The following is a 17,995-nucleotide window of genomic DNA, read 5'->3' as shown; positions in this document are numbered from 1 at the left end:
ATGGAAAACCATTTTTTGTATTTTGAAGTTCAGTATTAGCTTAAGACAGTTTTGAGTGGGCCAAGAGTGCCAAATCTATGGAGACTTGGAGGGCTTAATTTGGTGGGCAGGGAGGAAGTGAGAACTTGGATTCAGTGCAACTTGCAGGCTGCTTTGTCATTCGAGTTTTGTCAGCAGAGATTAAGGCAGGGGAAAAAAAAAAAGTCATGCTGGGAGAACTTAAGCATCCAGACTTTAAGAAGGTAAGCAGCCAAGTTCAGGCCCCCTCCCTAACCTGGAAATCTGGCAGATGCCACTTTTCTATCCGAATAGAGAGGAGGAAAAGCAAAATTATGGATAGTCTGTTTAAATTTGCAGCCTCTAGTGGAATTTCTCAGTATGTGTCATGTTATGAGGGGAGAGGGGTGGGGGGGCAGGACTCTCTAGTTGGAGGATGAGGGACTTGGGTCAGTAAATTTGGAGAAAACTAGGGCACCTCAATTAAGGTGCATAGGTCCCCATTGAGTCAAGATACTCCAGAGTCCTCAAATTCATCTTGAGGAGACTTGACATCATCCACGCTGGCTAAGGTTGCAAATTTCAGCTCCTCCATTCCTCCAGTGGACTGACTGGTTGCACCCCCCGTTTCCCTACTCTGTAGAAAGGCTGACTGAAACAGGCCTCCCATTTTTTAAGTTGTTCATTTTGTGTGGTCTTACATTCCCTGCTCTCTCCCTTCCCCCTAAAACACCTCTGTTCCAAAGGAGAGAAAAGGAGTGTCATCAGGTTCCCCAGCTCTTGGAAAGGCACATGGAATTTGTTGCTTTCTTAAAATTCGGATTTGAAAATTTTCCAGTATCTGTTGTCCCTGTGCATGGGAAAATGGTCCAGGATCTCCAATGCACATGCCCCAAGCTCTCCAGGATTGAGGTGGCAGAAATTCTGCTAAGCAGAGGCACTTCATGTCATCAGGTGCTAGGGCCTCCTCTCAGCTGCAAGTTCCTTGGGTTCTCCCTAACTGAGGTGTCCTGCACCCTGCTGTGTTAAGATTTTCCCGACCCTCACATTGGGAGCATCACAGGAACCCCTAGCGGAGATGTCAGAGGCCCAGCTGGACTGAGCTATCCTGGGCCCTTCAAACCCTCAGACAATGCAGGTCACCACACACTGAGATATTGCAGCCATCCCAAAACTGAGCACAGATCCAAAGATCATTTTGAAGCTTCCCTGGTCCCACGACCTGAAGCGCTGTCTACCCCTCCAACCTGAGATAGTGTAGGGTGCTAAACTTTTTTGAACAGAAAGGTACCTTCTTGGTACAAGCAAGGGTGGCTTAGTAGGTCACTCATTTTAGAAAACCAATCATGATCTTTTAATTCCTCTTCTCCATTTATTCTTCATATATACCACCTAATTTGTTCCTTGGAGCAGCAAACTCCCAAGCTTAGGTTTCCTGGGCCACTCCCTACTAAGCCTTCTTATGGTCTCTCAAATTGAGGTATAACAAGCTCCCCAAATAAAGGAATCCCCCCTGGAACAGCCAAAATCAGATGTCCTCAGGTTGGCTTGAACAGAGGGGTCCTTCTGCCTGATCAACACCAAGGTGCCTCAGGAGTCTGCCAGATTTACATGACCACATAAAACCCAGCAGAGGTTAGGGCATAAGAAATGCCACACAATTTCCACATTCACAGTGAGAAAAATCAGCAACTAGTTTCAGGTGCTCTTTGAGAAGCACTGGGAAACATGATTAATACTCCTTTTTCATCCCTGCAGGAAATAAGCATTAATTGATTTCTCTTCTCTGTCTTCAAAATAACATAGGAAAGATTCAGTTGGTAATCTGGCAATTGCATATGGCCAGCTGGCGATTAGCTAGGTTGTAATCTCCAAAAGGAAGTGCCTTCTTTTGTTCTGGTTAAGTTTGGTCTTTTGTCTTTACTTGAGAGGTAGTTGGATGACAGTCTAATAAAAGATTGCCCTTTGATTTGCTGAGGCCAGTGTTTTTAATTGTTTGGATCTGTTTAAGGCTTGTAGTTAGGGACAACTGTATGGAGATGGGACTCCAGAATTTGATAAACAGCCTTTTTTTGCACCTCCATTTCTGTCTAGAAGCAATAGGCATTACATAGCTCTCTGTTAAGTACAATTAACGTAAGTAAAGTACTTAAGAAAACATTAAGAAAATCCAACAGCCTTACTGTCAGATACCCAATCAGAAACGGAAAAAAAAAAATGGACATCCTTTCAGTACAGATTGTTTCAAAGAAATTACCTCAATAACTGGTTTACTTCAAGCTGTGTTATCTACACACAGGGCTTCATGTACTGAAGTTTCTTTATGCTAGTGTGATTTCTACCATTAGACTGAAAACACAATGTCTCTATTCTTGTACACAACTTGAACTTGTTGTAAAAGTACCTTGAGCCTGGCTCAAAGATACAACCTTCCTAAAAAGGAAAGCATGCACTAAATGCAGACAAGAAGTTTAAAAGATTCAGTAAGTAAAATAAAATATACCATCATGAGAATCTGATGAAAAGGCTGATTTGACTGGTTAAATAAATTCTTTATGGTACAAAAAATAGCTTTTAAGAATGAAGTTGAACTGTTTTGAAACGTATAAACCTCTCTAGAACTAGCTAAGACCAACCTTAGTTTTTCTAGCTCTAAAAAAGGACCACAGAATCCTTGCAAAGGATTAATCTAAATACTGCTACATATGTATGACAGAAGTCCTGCAGGAAAGAAATTGCCTCAGTATTGTATGTAAAAGCCATTCTTGTCCTACAGTGTTAAGGGAAGCCAAATAAAAACCCAAAACAAACCAACTCCATTCCCTCCTCAAACATACCCCTGCTTATAAAAGAATACATTTCACTTTTAAGAATTAAAATTATCAAGTTTATTATAAAGCACTAAACCATTAAGACAAATTCTCAGTCCATTTGCATTTAACACAACCCTTGCTGACTACATACAACAACAACCATTAAGCATAATCAGGTAAATGACTTAACATGATTTTGTGCCCTGAATATGATTTTTGGATGGTAGCATTATGATTAGCAGTGGATTCACCACAATCGTATCACATGAAGAATGATATCCTGCTTCCAAAAAATATGGAGAACAGCTACTGAAGAAAAATGTCACCATTACGATGTACCTGCTAAACACAACTAAACAAATTGGTCCAACAATATACCTAGATAGCCTGTATGTAATTTTGAAATTATTAAACAGTCTAATGTAAGAATTAGGCTCAGATTCTATAAAATAAAGTTTCAAGCTCAGTATCTTCTTTCTTCTTTTTCCTCCGAGCTTGCTTATCAGCTTTCCAGGACAAGTGAAGACCCTTTCCTGCTTTAAGGCACAAGAGATTGTTTAACAGTGTTAGGAATACGACTTGCATAATAATCATAGTTCCTCAAAGTGGCAAGAACCCCAGCTGAATTCATGTGTTTCACTTCCTTGTTGTAATGAAATGAATTTCCATGGATATCAGTTATCTTGCCTGAAAAACAGAAAAAGTTTTATTCCAGCAAACAGAATTTGGAGACAGATAAGCTACTACTACAAGTGATATAACTAAAAACACAGATGGGCTTTGCGTGGGGTATAGGCAGCTGTCTTCAGGTGTAAAATACAATCTTTGCTCCCTTTTTAAGGGCAACAGCCTTTTCTTGGCTGAAATCAAACAACTTATGGTTTTCTTTTCTTTAAACAATACTTAAATTCCTCACATTTCAGAAGAAAACAACCTGCATCTCTTATGGATTAATTAAAATGCTTCCTGTGAATTTTACACATTGGCAATTGACAAGGAGGAAAGGAAAGCACAGTCTCCAGTTCAAGTAAAAGCCACCATGATGCAAAAATACCACAGCTGATTTTAAATGAGTTTCTAGAAATCACCTAAAAAGGGAGCAACACAAGTTTTTATGCAGGCTAATTTAACCAAGAGATACCTACATAACAAAGAGGCTAAATAAAGCACTGTGCTGCCCCAGATTGGTTGTTTCTTGTGCCTGAGCTAACCTGTTTAAAGCTATCCCAGTTATCAACATTATACTGTAGACTGCAGAGGAGACAGATAAATCATACCAAGCCCATTATGTTTGCTTGACAGAATTCAGGAGATATTAATACAACTTCATCTTAGCTGTTGTAAAAGGTCTGTCAACCTGAACAGCAGAAAAAGTACGATAATTATCTAATTCTTGTTAATCAGGCTTTTCATAACTTTTCTAACCCCTCAATCCCCAGAAAGATTAAGTGGCTTATGCTGGCTGGAAACCACTCATTTTACTCAATTATACAAATGACTCCATTTTGGAGTTTATACATCTGAGCAGTGACTGTATGGTTTGGCCTATTTTTGCTTTGAAGAGTACAGTGTCCACATATTACACAGTAATATGTTTATTAATAATGAGCTACTACATCCAATTAGTAGGACAATATGATTTTACTGTAAAATAGCAGCCAGCAGAAAAAGAAGCCATTAGTTTGAAAATATCAATATGCTCAAAATTTTGGAATTTGGCCTTTTTTATTATTTGACAGTTACTGACGATACTACTCCAGGGCAAAATAGACTATATAGTGCTTTCCAGAGCCTAATGTGCTGCCCCTTTGGAGTTATTGATTTCAAAGGGCTCGAGGCCCCTAGTATACCATGATTATTAAAAAAAAAAAAAAAAAAAAAGTCTAATTTCCTTCTAAAGACATATTATGAAATTTTTATTTTCTATGAAAAGTATTAAGAACTTAAAATTGCTGCAGTTTCACTTATCTCAGGAAAAAAAAAAAGTGAATATTATTTACCTCCCACAGCATGTAAAATAGCTTCAGGTGCACATGTATCCCATTTCTTGCACCCAGGACTGGCAAATACATAAGCAGATGCCTTGCCTTCTATAAGCTGGATGATCTATTATGAATAGAGAGTAGTAATCATTGCAAAGGATGTAGGCATTCAGAAGTGGGGGAAAAAGTAGCAGGAACAGGGATTAGATCAGCTTACTCTATACGCGTATGGTTAGAAAAGGAGCATCAACCACCCCCCCTTCGGATTATTGCAAAGTCTTACTAAGATTTAGAAAACTATGATCTATTTTAGATTGTTATAAATACAGTCTGTAGGATAAGAATCTACTCTTAGTTTCAAATATAAGATTTCTCATCTTGTGCAAGTACTGAGAAAGTAAAGTGGAAACTATCTCCATGTTGTACTGGAATGATTATGGCCCTTACACATGTTGGAAGAAAGGGTTTGGAGGCTCTGTTTTTCCTAGGTGGGGAAGCATGATAAAAACTAAGCTCCACATTCTGTAGGAAATGAGTATTCCCTAGGTACTGAGAAGGTTTGCAGAAGAAATACCATTGTGGGCTGGTTCTATTTTTATCCTTTGATATCTGCTGCTAGATAGTTGGAACAAAAGACCTATTAACCTGAACAGCAGGAAAAGTCTAATAATGGTGATTAAATTTAACTCCCATTTAGTCATTCTGGGCTTTTAATAATGTTTTCTTTCTTCCCCACCCAGAGACAGTGTACTAGAGAAGACAGACCATAGCTATGACCAGGATGGCCATTCTTAGATATATACATGTACGAAATTCTGACTCTACCTTATAGCAGACCGAGTGCTAGGAAGAGAAGTTGTGCCAGAGAAGGAGGAAGAAGTCCCCTGCACATTCATGCAAGTAAACAGAGGATTTCTCTCAAAATTCTTCACTCTTTTCCAAAGGTACTGCCTCCAACCAAAAGAAGATTTGGAGTTTTCATACCTTGTTTCCTGCTCCTCCTACTCTGATGACACTGTCTGGGTTCAAGGCACTAATGCAGTCATCTACCAGGGTACTGCTGTGAGAACGGGTGGTAACAATGATGTGTTTCCCAGCAGGCGCTTCTGTGAGCTCAAATCCAAAGGCACCTATGCCCAGCACTCCCCAGATTGTCCTACCCAGTACAGCATCAGCTCCTGCCTATGGAGAAGGAACATAGGCAGTGGTCAGTGTTTAGTTCAAAGCATGAACGTAAAGGAATAGCTAGAGACATCTTTGCATCTTAGGGAGTATAATATTAATATTGAGATATACATTTAAACAATGTCACTTAAAAAGAAGCATTCTAAAGCCCAGAGTGAGAAAACAGGATGCCTCGGCTCTTTCCCTCTAAGATAATGACTTGTAAAACCATCATTTACTGTTTTTCATCTGTGAAACTGTAGTGAAGCATTACTTCCTGCCTCCAATGGTTGTGACAAATTAATGTTAGTATATTTCTCTACTTCAGGCACAAGTTGTAAGTGAAAGTATCTTCATTGCCATTTCTGTATGTTTTATTATAGACACCACCTGGAACATATAGCATCGGCTGATGATGTGCTTTACATCACTCTATCCTAGAGTGCAAAAGCAGTGATCGGCAAGCGTTTCACAACATGGCACTACTTTACACATACTGTAGTATTACACAAGCCTTGAGACTCACTGTGACTGTTAGTAGGTCCTCGACATTCAGTTCCTGGAAACCAATATTCAAAACTGTATATATAACAACTACCCTTACATTACAACATCAGCTCCAAAACACGCTGCTTTTCAGCTGGAAGCGTGCTAACTAGAAATGTCTTAGAAGTGACAGTTTCAAATCACCTAATGCTCTCAAGCAGATCAATGCATTTAATACCTCATAGTTGTAGTATGGCTGGTTAATAACTCCTGCTATTGCTTTGCCTCCATAAGCAATTCCAATAAGAACTGTTACATGGTCAAGGAGACCTGTACAGAAACAAAAAAAAAATGTAGTTATGCTTGAAAAGAGAAACTAAAGATATTCAGAAAAATTCCTGAATATTTAAGCCTTCAATAAAAGTCCACAAACCAATATGGAAGGTGTATATGCAACATAGAAGGTGTTAAAATGCAAATACTAATCAGGATTTTCAGATTTAACAGGTGTTACATGTTGCTTGATATGCCTTTAAAAAAAAAAAAGTCATTTAGCCTTGAGCTCTGCACAAAAAAATGCCATGGATAGTTCATATTAGGAGAATTCAAACTACATTGTAATTAACACATAATGAGAATGAAATTCAAAGATGCAACTACATGATAGTGTATGGATGACATTATTCTAAATTTGTGGCCCGAATTCTTTAGTAGTACTCAAAAACAAGTAATTCAATGGCAGTTGTACAACCTCTCTTTCTCTGAAGGAAAGAAAAAAAAAAACACCAAACCCTGATGCAAAGATATTATGTTAATCAACTAAAAGATGCAACAGAAGGCTGAAGCAAGTTTATGGCATGTTGACTTTTTTTTTTTTTTGTATATTAGGGTCTATCCTATGGACACAAATTAGGCCTTGCTGAAAACAGTTTCCTTCCATTCCATGACCAAAGAATTATGATTTTGGGGGAAGTTTTTGTTCTATTTTAAAAGGGCTACAAATACAGCTGTGGCATTTAGGTAGTTTGAGACAGGGATGTAAATATTTGCATATTTCCATGCAAACAGAAGACTTAATTCCCCAATAAAGAGTATATGCAAAATAGTAAATTTATTTTACTAAAAACTTTTTAAGACATCCTGCTAGCAATCAAAGGCATCAAAGGTTTCTCCTGTAGGAAATGTTGAGTGCCCTCAGTTCTCCGAAACAATAAAACTGGTGGGCACTCAGCAGCCCATCAGAAATATTCAGTACTGGTGGTAACCAAATGAAATGATTAAAAAAATTCCATAGAACTTAAAGTATACAAGCAACATCAGCCTTATAGAAAATATTGCATGTAACTTCTATCATCTACAAAACCATCTACATGTACATGCTACTTTATTAATCAGCAGAATTAAAAGAGAAGCCAACCTTCAGTGTACTCTTTGGTCCCATCCAGAGGATCAATCCATATTACAAGCTAAAAAAAAAAAAAAAAAAAAAAAAAAAAAAAAAAAAAAAAAAAAAAAAGGAACAACATGAACAAATACAAGTCATATAAATTAACATGCAAACTACATTTTTTCTAACACTTGTAGGAAGGGGAACTTTACAATAGTGATGATTAAAAAAAGAAATTCTAATTTTTTAGTATTATGATATAAAAGACTGAAGTCTACATTAATATTTTACACTAAAGAAAAATGCACAAACTGAGTGGAACTTGTCAGCAAATATCTCAACAGAGATAAAGGCTTAAATTAAACATGGAAATGGCATTACTTTCTCAAGTCCAAAGTTGGTTCCTTCCAAATAATTTTGAATCACAAAGTGTAAGAACCAGAGTTCCATTTCCCATAACTGCACACAAGGATACGCAGCATTTCTAGCTTTTGAGCTGTGATTTTCATGACTACATTTTAGTTTTCAAGGCAAAAAGAGAAACTGACAACACTGAAATAACTTCATTTTTTCCTTAATACTTTCTTAGTTAAAATCAGTAAGTAATATTGATAGATGAGGGTAAAATATGAAGACGTGTAACATCACCTCTTCCTCTTTAATTCCTGTGTACTGAGGAGGACAAGTTTTCTTCAGTATTTCTTCACAGTGGCCATCTTCAATCAATTCCTCAGCTACATCATGAGGGGGCAGCTCCTAACAAAAAGATACTCAAAATCATTAGAAAAAGGTCCTGGGCTCCACCTCAATTTGCCCGAGAACTGTGGATTTGCTTGCAGCTCACTTGACAAAGCTAATGCAACGGAAAGATGACTGGGATGCAAATATATCTTTTTTTTTAAAAAAAAAAACAAAACAGATGTTTTTCTAAAACCTGCCAATGCAAATTGCGCTGCAAGTTACATTGTTAGTATGAAATAAATTAGGTCCTTACCTCTTCTCCTATGATTGTCGCTTTCGGGAACTTCCGTGCCAGGGAAGCACAAATGCTCATTTGTACCAGTCGATCAGCTTTGGTCTGTAAGTCATTGGCTCCACTCTGTCAAAGGATGGATAGGAATTTGTTTATTAAAACAAACAAAACAGTACAATGGCCTATATGACACTTTGAATACCTACCTTGTAATCAGAAAGAAGTCCAATTTGACAAATTTTCAGCCTAAAAAACAGTCTCAAGAGAGGCAGGCTAAAGACTGAAAAAGTCAATGAAGCGGATATTCTCTCCTGTATACCTCAGAGCTAAGATACACTGGTATGATACTGTAACAATACTTACCTCAATGCTGTACATGCTGTGTCTTCTGATACACATTTGGTACAATTACATCAGTGTATTTGTGTAAATGCTACACTATATACAGAACAAATTAATGCAAGTATAAGGTCAGATACAATACAAGAAGAGGGAAAAAACAGAAATTAGGATATTAACAAGGAAAAATAAAAAAAATGTTTTAATGGTCACTGGAGAGACAAGGCAAATTAGGAAAGAAAAAATATAGAGAAGGTGTTTTTTATACAACTAGTGTTAGGGTTAGATGAGAGAGATGATCCTTGACTCTATGAAAAGGGTAGTAGTGATGAAGATGGGCAATATTATCTTAATATACAGATTTTGAAACTGGTATGGGAACATCAGTGCTCATGTTCCCAGGTTAAAGATGTAAAAATTGCAATATAAAAGCCCCCAAAGATATTTGAGGCCAAGAGATACAGTGAGGGATTTAAAAGTCTAATTAATCTAGCTTGTTAAAAGGAATGGAAACAATTATGATGTATAAACTGTTGAGTAGTAACAGTAGTAACTCTAGCAGAGAAGACATTAGAAATGTCAAAAACTAACCAGAGAAATTACACTGGACAGTAACTCCTATACATTTTTCCAGCAAAAAACTCTAGAGGAAACCATGGATTTGCCATCTCAAGATGGCATGAAACAATGACTGAAAGCCTTTCTAAAGATGTACTGCAGCCACACATGTTGCTAGGGGGGTTACAGTACATCTTTAGAAAGGCTTTCAGTCATTTCTTCTTAAACATTGTTTCTTGTTAAACATTAATAACCTGCTACAGGAAATAAGTAATTCAATAATACTTTCTAGTCTTTACCTTCATGAATTAATGAATGGAGGAGCCCTTTAGCATGATACAGGGACAGCATCTCAAGAAGAAAATATTTCTGTGAGCACAGGAGTTAATAAAGCTGGTTCATCCAATGATTTGTGTCTTAGCTGAGTTAAATAAAATTTTTATTTATCTGCTTGTATCTTATTTGGTGACAATGTGAAAACCGTTGTATTCAGCTACAGAAATTAGACATAGGGATGGAAGACTACGGGTTAATTTTTGCATACTCAAAACCTAGTCCCTCCATTATCTGATTGCCTGTTTTTATGAAACTTAAAGATACTTTGTTTCTTTGAAATTCCCCTCTCATCCCCCAATAAATTTGGTTAAACTCAGCACTGTGTTCAGACCTAGGAAGATCAATTTATTGCAGATGGTGTCCTTGTTTCCAAAAAAAAACAAGCTAATAAAAAAAGTGTGTTATGTTCTTCAAAACAGTCATCAGTGATGGAAGAATAGCTGGACAAGGAGTCTACCTATCAATAATTAAAAAAAAAAAAAAGTAAAATGATACAAGGAGAAGCAATGGAAACAGAGAGCTTAGGGTTGATTGGGAGAAAGAAAACTCAGTCAGGGAGAGGGGCTAGCTAAAAATCCAGCTGAACCACTTTTGCTCATCTAGATAAATGATTTTTGATCTAGACAAATGACTGAGGCAAATGTACGGGAAAAGATGGAATTCTGGGTCTTCCTATCTTTTCTAAAACTTTCACAGTGACAGCTGTTGGAATTGGTCTCAGGGGTGTTTTCTGAGTGCGGGAAGAAGGCAAAAGATGACAGGCAACACTTCTGTTCTTGCACATCTCTCTCCTCTCCAGATTGTAGAGCAGAGGTACATACAAGTTCTCTCACTCGCTCTCTTCACCAGACACCTTTTACAAGAAACTTGGAGGAATTCTCTGCAATCAGTAACTCCTCTAAACAGAAACCTTTTCTGTAAGTCATTGTTTTCAATCTGATTTTGTGTGTTTGTTGTCTTCATAAAGAAAGGTTCATACAACCAGTGGTCTTATTTATAACCAATGTCACCTGTTACTCTTGTTTATTTTACTTGATCAATTATACAGCTTAATATGTGCTCATTTGCTGGTTTTATTAAATTAGAAAATGATCGAGCAACACATCTCTGATTTACTGGGGAATAATATTAACACAGCTGCATTTTTTTTAAATGAAACTGAATTAAGTTGATAAAACCCAGTATTTACTTTTTAGTTAAGTTTACCTTCATCTTGCTGGACTCTTAAAAATAAGTTTAATAAAACTTCTTTATGCATTTAAAATTAACTGTTTGATCAAGCTAACTACAGACAGTGCTTCCTTTGTGCCTCTAGACAAAAATAATTTAAGGCATACTAATATAGCTACCTTACAAGATTTTCCAAGAACCTAAAGGCAGGTTAAGCATGAGAGCCTGGTCTATTTACTTACTTCTGACCTGCTATGCTTTTGAAAACATGGATCATTACCCTCCAGGTTTTTTAAATTCTCTGTTCCCCACACACCTAATTTTATTTGCTTAGGAAAAAAAAGAAGAAAAATTTGCACATGTTTTCTCAGTGGTGAATATAATTGAAGAAGTGGGTAAAAAGAAAACTTTCATTTTGCATCTACTGGCTGAACTGACACTAAAAGTCATAGAGGATCAGGCTTCTTTGCACAAATGGCTGAAAGTAAAGAAGTTTCCTCATGTTCACATGGATTTTCCTGTGTTTCAGTTTGCGCCTGTTGCCTCTCATCCTGTCACTGGGCACCACTGAGAAGAGTCTGGCCCCATCCTCTTGACACCCTCCCTTCAGATATTTTTACGCATTGGTCAGATCCCCCCTCAGCCTTCTCTTCTCCAGGCTGAACAGGCCCAGCTCTCTCAGCCTCCCCTCATATGATTAAGGGACTGGAGCATCTCTCCTCTTAGTCACCCTTCACTGGACTCGCTCCAGTAGCTTCATGTCTCTCCTGTACTGGGGAGCCCAGAACTGGACGCAGTACTCCAGATGGGGCCTCACCAGGGCTGAGTAGAGGGGGAGAATCACCTCCCTCCACCTGCTGGCAACACTCTTCCTGATGCACCCCAGGATACCATTGGCCTTCTTGGCCACAGGGGCACATTACTGCCTCATGCTTAACTTGGTGTCCACCAGCACTCCCAGGTCCTTCTCCACAGAGCTGCTTTCCAGCAGGTCAACCCCCAACCTGTACTGGTGCATGGGGTTATTCCTCCCCAGGTGCAGGACCCTGCACTTCCCTTTGTTGAACTTCATGAGGTTCCTCTCTGCCCACCTCTCCAGCCTGTCCAGGTCTCTCTGAATGGCAGCACAGCCCTCTGGTGTATCGGCCACTCCTCCCAGTTTTGTATCATCAGCAAACTTGCTGAGGGTGCACTCTGTCCCTTCATCCAGGTCATTGATGAAGAAGTTGAAGACTGGACCCAGTACTGACCCCTGGGGGACACCACTAGCTACAGGCCTCCAACTAGACTTCGTGCCACTGATCACAACTCTCTGAGCTCTGCCATTCAGCCAGTTCTCAATCCACCTCACTAAAGTACTAACTATTTGAAAAATGTAAATATCAGCAATTACTTCAAAATAAATACTGAAAATAATATAGATACTTAAGGCAGTCCATAATATTGTGACATACTTATAAAGCTTGAATTAACCTTCCAAGTTTATTCCACCAATTCCAGTATTGTAGTCAAAACCAAGAACCTGGCTTGTAAGTGCAGCATACTAACTTACAGTAAATTAAGAATTTAATGGAGATGGTTGCAATTTCATTTCTATTTTATATTTAGAATTAAATATGAAGTTCCAAATTAAAGTTGTAAAGCCTGTTTTGCAGTAAAATCTAAGGTTCTCTTTTTTGTTTTAAGAAACAAAACACAAATTCATCTTAATCCAAAAATGATTAAGGCACACAGTACTAAATGCTATATTATAGATACTAAAACACAGATATGGAAATTCACTGGAAAGATACATTATTATGAATTCTGACATACTATCCAAAGCCTGTGTTTTGTGAAGGGAATCAAGACAAAATTATGGTGCGTTCCTTTTGGGAACCAAGACAAAATTACGGTGTGTTCCTTTTAAGTGTCTGAACATCCTTTAGAAATATGGGTCAAAATACATTATTTCTCCCATGCTCTTTTAATCCTTTAATATGGAATATTCCTCGCATCAAAGAGGTAAGTTGAACATCTTGAATTGATTGTATTTCCTTCCCCAGTTGCACAAGAACACTCTGATCTTCAAAAACACCTCCTTGACCTGTCTCTAACTCAGCATTAGTAAGAGAAATGAAACTGGAACAAAGTAAAACAAATACCTTTTCCACTATCCCCAGATCTCCTGTAGCCATTACATTTCTAACAATTCTTGCAGCTTTTTCTGCAACAGAATATGCAGAGGCCACCACTCGCATGAGTAGAGTTGGAGAAGCCGCCATACCGAATGCTGAAAACAAAAAGCAAACTTGTAAGCTTCCCTTGACTTTAGAAAGGGCAAGAAGGGAAATATTTTACATAAATAACATTCCAAACACATGTAGGTTATTTATTTAAGCTGAATAGAAAGGGGACAGTGAATTATTGCATGTCAGTAGTAATAAAGTGAGCTGTGATTTTTTTTTTTAAATATAATTAATATAACACAAGATATGAAGCTATTTCAGACTTCCAAATATTCATGCTCTCGCAGTTAAGCTATTTTTCATCACTAAATTAAAACTGGCATTAAAGAAAACCAACAGCAGCAGAAAACATCTTTATGATAAAGTTAAGGAGAAAAAAGTAAATAGTCTACAGTGGATTATGCATGTACTAAATTCATTTTTTTCAGCATTGACCCTACAGAGTTGGTTTCTGTTCAGATTCAAATACAAGGCTACCAGAAAGCACGAGAAGAGCAGCTTCATCTTTTTTTTTTTTCTTTTTATAATGAATGAAATAGGCTTTTGTGGATAGCCTGACTGTAGATACAAAATAGGCTGATAATCTGCAGATACTGCAAACACTACACTTGTATGTAAAAGTCTGTTCATCTCCATTCTACCATCCTTTGTATATCTCTTTAAACTTCTCTTATTTCTTGATAGAAACCTAATTACATTCCCCTGCTCCTCTCAACATTGTATATCCTGTCTTTCTTCCAATTGTATTGTGTTCTACCTCTGTTCCCCAGAACACTTCAGTGTTATTTGGGAAATGAAGGCATAATAAACTAAAGAATAACTACCCCTCTTGCAAAACACCAATAATCCTCCATTCCTCCCTCCTTTTCTCTACCTCAGGAAAGAGGACTATTCACAACCCCTCTGTATTTTTTGAGGTGCAGAACTAATTGCTTTTTATTGTTTTTCTGTCATTTTTTAATCTATGGAGACTACCTGCTTTTTGGACTGTGCTTGTAGATATGATATACTTCAAAGTTAATTGCTTGAACACATAGCTAAAAAAAAAATATAGAGAAGGAAGTCATTAATCACTGAATCAAAGATGATATATAGTAGGCTTCCCTCACAGTCACATAGTATTTGAGCAATTGCAGTAAGTATTGCATAAGCGGCAATCAGTCATTATATAATACCATTCCTTTATTGCTTGAGAAATCTACTCAATATAGTAAAGTATCATATAATGAGGTGACAAGTCCAGCTACTGTAGATGATGTTGAGATGATGCGACCTCAAGTTCATGTTTGTTTAAAGTAACTTAAACAGCAACACTGTAGGCATCAAAATCCCAAACTTAGGTGGTTTAACAACCTTTTCTAACATTTTGGAAACACTGTACAAGCATCTCTAAGTCAGAAGATCACTGAAGCTAAAAAAGTAGATTGATTGTGGAAGTACATTCAAAAGCACAGTTGCAAAGTGCTAACAATAATAATTATTTACTGCTCATGGAAGGGAGCAAAGGGCTCTGAAATCATGTAAAACAGCCAAGGTCCATGCCCAAAGTATCTGCAGTCTATCTTGGACAGACAACAATGGTTACAGAGGAAATTTTGAAAACACTATCTGTGGCAAAAAAGCAGCTCTTAAAACAATTGAAAGTAGGAGAGCACATATGTGTCATAACACATGGGAAGACTTATTATTTTAATTACGTGAAACAAGTTAGCAGGAAGGAAGACTGAATGTAGTTCAGACAAATCCAAAAAAATGCAGCAACATCCAAGCAATTCTGTGTGCCAATATGGATGATATCATTTACATGAGAGAGGTGAGATTTCCTCAGGAGATTCCTTGGTTTCCTACAATTTATTGCTAAGTATATTATTGTTGCATGCATTACATCTAGAACGTAAGCATTTTCAAGAGAGACACTGGAAAACCCAGCATATTAGAGGGAAGTTTGGGGTTAAAGAATGGATCTTGCAACAAGGTAATTAACGTTTTATCCTCAGCTCAGCTTCTGATTCTTCATGTGAATTTGTTTCTGCTTTCTAAAATTAGGTTAAAACTTACCACTGATAAATTTTTAAATGTTTGTTAAATAAACTTTCAAGAACCTCAGAAGACAATACAGAAATACTCTCTCACATTCTTGAGGCTTGACCCTGGATGTTTTATCCACCTTCTTAGATATTTTTAAGGGAAACAAATCTACTTTATTTTTGTAGTGAACATGCCTGAAATTGCCATACAAAGCTTAACATTAATAAATCTTTTTCATTAGACTGTTTTAAAGAGATATACTGAAATAGCAGTTTCAACACACACATACACACCCTCTGCCCCTGGGATACAGAGTAACTAACAAGGTAAGTGCAAAGTATTTTATTATAGCAAAAGGTGCCTTACATTTTTACAAGGCTGGATGTGTTGTGTGGCACATCTTCCAGTGTGTCAGACACCTTTCCGGTTATTTAGGTAAGTATGTGCTAGCTGCCTGTAAGAACCTCATCTCTGTCAATTTGGTGATCTCTAATTAATTAGTTTGTTCCCAAGTTTATGGCACATTCTTTCTGATGAGGAAAATGTCTAATGTATACTTCCACAATCCATTCAAGAATATATTGCTTGCTTTGGACAAACAAGTTTGACTCTTAGAACTCTGTACAATTTACAAAGATTGCAGAGCAATTGCTACCCAAATTTAAATTGGCATATTATTTTCAAAACATATCTTGTCCTCCGAGGACCATCCCTCTTTTCCCCTAGCCTAGTAACCATACTGTTGAATATAATGGTCTCAGCTTGACAAATCAACCTACTTTTCAAATAAATGAGTTCTCCAATTCTTGTTATATATTTTAAGCTTGAGATCTATTTAAAAATTATGGAATGGCCACCATTAGTTTACCAAAACAGGTATGAAGTACCTGTTGATGTTGACATCACACTGTCTCTTCTGAAAACACATTCATTTTCAGCTATAATTTCACATGATGAAAGGAGAAAATGGACATCATACACATCATGCCTTTAAACACAAGTGCTAAAAATAACTTCTTCCTCCGAATTACTCAATGCCCAAGTGACAGGAGCTCCTCATTTCTTTACAATAACCTTTGGCTCACATTTTTTAAAAGATGAATTTCTCATTCTGCATATTGCTTAGCTTAAGGAAATAACAGTATTTATCCAGTATCAGTTGTCTAGCATTTAGAGTTTTAAACAAGGATTAAAAAAGGCACCATTTAAAATGGAACAATGCCATTGTTTCACTAAGAACATAAAAGTTGTCTTCTCTTGTAAGTAATTCAGACTAAAGTCAGAATTATTTCTAGTTTGCAATCAGACAGCTTTAGTAGGAAGAACTGCCCTTTCACCACCTTTACCCGCATCCAGCAAGTCCCTGTGGTAAGGACACCACAGTCCTTACCGCCACAGTCCAGGGACTTTAGGTCCTTAACGTTAGTATGTTCATTGTTTTTAAAAAATTAAAATGCCTGTGCCCAATTCTCTTGCAATTAGCTTTCCCAGTGCTAAACTGCCTGCAGTTCAGTTCTGTTCAGACACTGTTACTCAACCCTGAACAGTGCTCCCTGAAAGTCATTTTGCCAAGCACTATGTAATTTAAAAAAGGTGGTTGTGGATTACTGAAAAAGATATCTCAGTTTTGTAACAGCTAACTCACCTCCTTCAGTCTTACTTTTTCCTTGTTCTCAGTAATATCCCTTACACTTTTCATGTACTGAGCAATAAACTGGCTTACTTAAAGGGACATTGCCAAAAGTTGGTAGACATTTAAGTTTTTTTATTCATGCTTACAATATGCAGCTTAAAAGAGTTTCCTCTTACTAAAATATTTTTAATTTTACCTATGCTATAAAAAAACCCTCTTCCTTTCACAGGAACAACCCCACTTTCACGAGTCTACAATAGTCACAGTGAACAGATGACATGGGAGAAAATGTTTTAAGTTCACCTTTCCAAACGATTAAATAACCAAAAACCAACGTTCAGCCCCTCACCAGAAAACTCCCAAAACACCATCTGAAAGAGCAACAACGGCCTTCCTCAAAACAATTATTTTGCCCTCAGGTAATAAAACATTAAGTTACCTTCGCCGTTGTTCTTCTCCAGGCAGGCTCTTTATACTAAAACCCCCGTATCTCCGCGGAACGACACATATAACTAATCCCGTGCGCGATCCCTTAAAAGCACGAGGGAAAACGCTCTGAATCGCACCTTCAGGCAGCGGCTACCACCTTTATACAGGCAGAAACGCCCCAACTCCTTCCTGCTCCCGTCAGGTGCCGGGAGGCCGAAACGTGCCCTCTCCTCCCCTCCCCTGCGCGCTGCCCGCTACCCTCGACGCTGACGCAGCCCCGGCCCCAGTGGGCGGGGAGCCCCGCACCGGCCCAACGGCAGCAACGGCCGCCCTCCCGCGGGGGGGAGCTCCTTTCCGAGCCCGGAGGCGCGCGCGTGCCGCCTGCCCCTGCGCTCACCCTCTGCGGAGCGACGAAAACGCGTTGTCGCGTAGCGCGGCCCTTCCCGCGGCCCGTCGCTGCCTTCCCGCATTC

The 17,995-nt window shown here is 38.1% G+C and overlaps 1 protein-coding gene across 3 annotated transcripts; it reads right to left on the bottom strand.

Annotated features, from left to right (window-relative positions):
• Positions 1–2,870: 2,870 nt before the first annotated feature.
• BPNT1 (3'(2'), 5'-bisphosphate nucleotidase 1) lies at positions 2,871–17,993 on the bottom strand. Of its 3 annotated transcripts, none has more exons than XM_067293045.1 (9): positions 17,921–17,993; positions 13,350–13,477; positions 8,824–8,928; positions 8,478–8,585; positions 7,860–7,908; positions 6,681–6,772; positions 5,777–5,974; positions 4,811–4,916; positions 2,871–3,497 (listed from the first exon to the last, which is right to left on the bottom strand). In XM_067293045.1, exons 1-9 carry the CDS (start codon positions 17,991–17,993, stop codon positions 3,349–3,351), a joined length of 1,008 nt encoding a protein of 335 aa, XP_067149146.1. In that variant the 3' UTR covers positions 2,871–3,348. The 3 variants fall into 3 exon arrangements, with proteins under 3 accessions (XP_067149146.1, XP_013805215.1, XP_013805216.1); XM_013949761.2 differs by lacking the exon at positions 17,921–17,993 and adding an exon at positions 17,534–17,768; XM_013949762.2 differs by lacking the exon at positions 17,921–17,993 and adding an exon at positions 17,661–17,767.
• Positions 17,994–17,995: the final 2 nt, after the last annotated feature.

Source organism: Apteryx mantelli, chromosome 3 (assembly GCF_036417845.1).
Source record: "Apteryx mantelli isolate bAptMan1 chromosome 3, bAptMan1.hap1, whole genome shotgun sequence".
NCBI lineage: Eukaryota > Metazoa > Chordata > Aves > Apterygiformes > Apterygidae > Apteryx > Apteryx mantelli.
The sequence above is the reverse complement of the archived record's forward strand: the minus strand, read 5'-3'. Positions and strand labels throughout refer to the sequence as shown.

Excerpts from the sequence above, each read along its gene's own strand:
- BPNT1 (XM_067293045.1), bottom strand. The coding sequence starts at position 17,993 with ATGCGGGAAGGCAGCGACGGGCCGCGGGAAGGGCCGCGCTACGCGACA. Across the intron at positions 8,929-13,349 it reads ATCTGGGGATAGTGGAAAAG|AGTGGAGCCAATGACTTACA; the intron begins GTATTTGTTTTA and ends ATCCTTTGACAG. Across the intron at positions 4,917-5,776 it reads TAGGAGGAGCAGGAAACAAG|ATCATCCAGCTTATAGAAGG; the intron begins GTATGAAAACTC and ends TATTCATAATAG.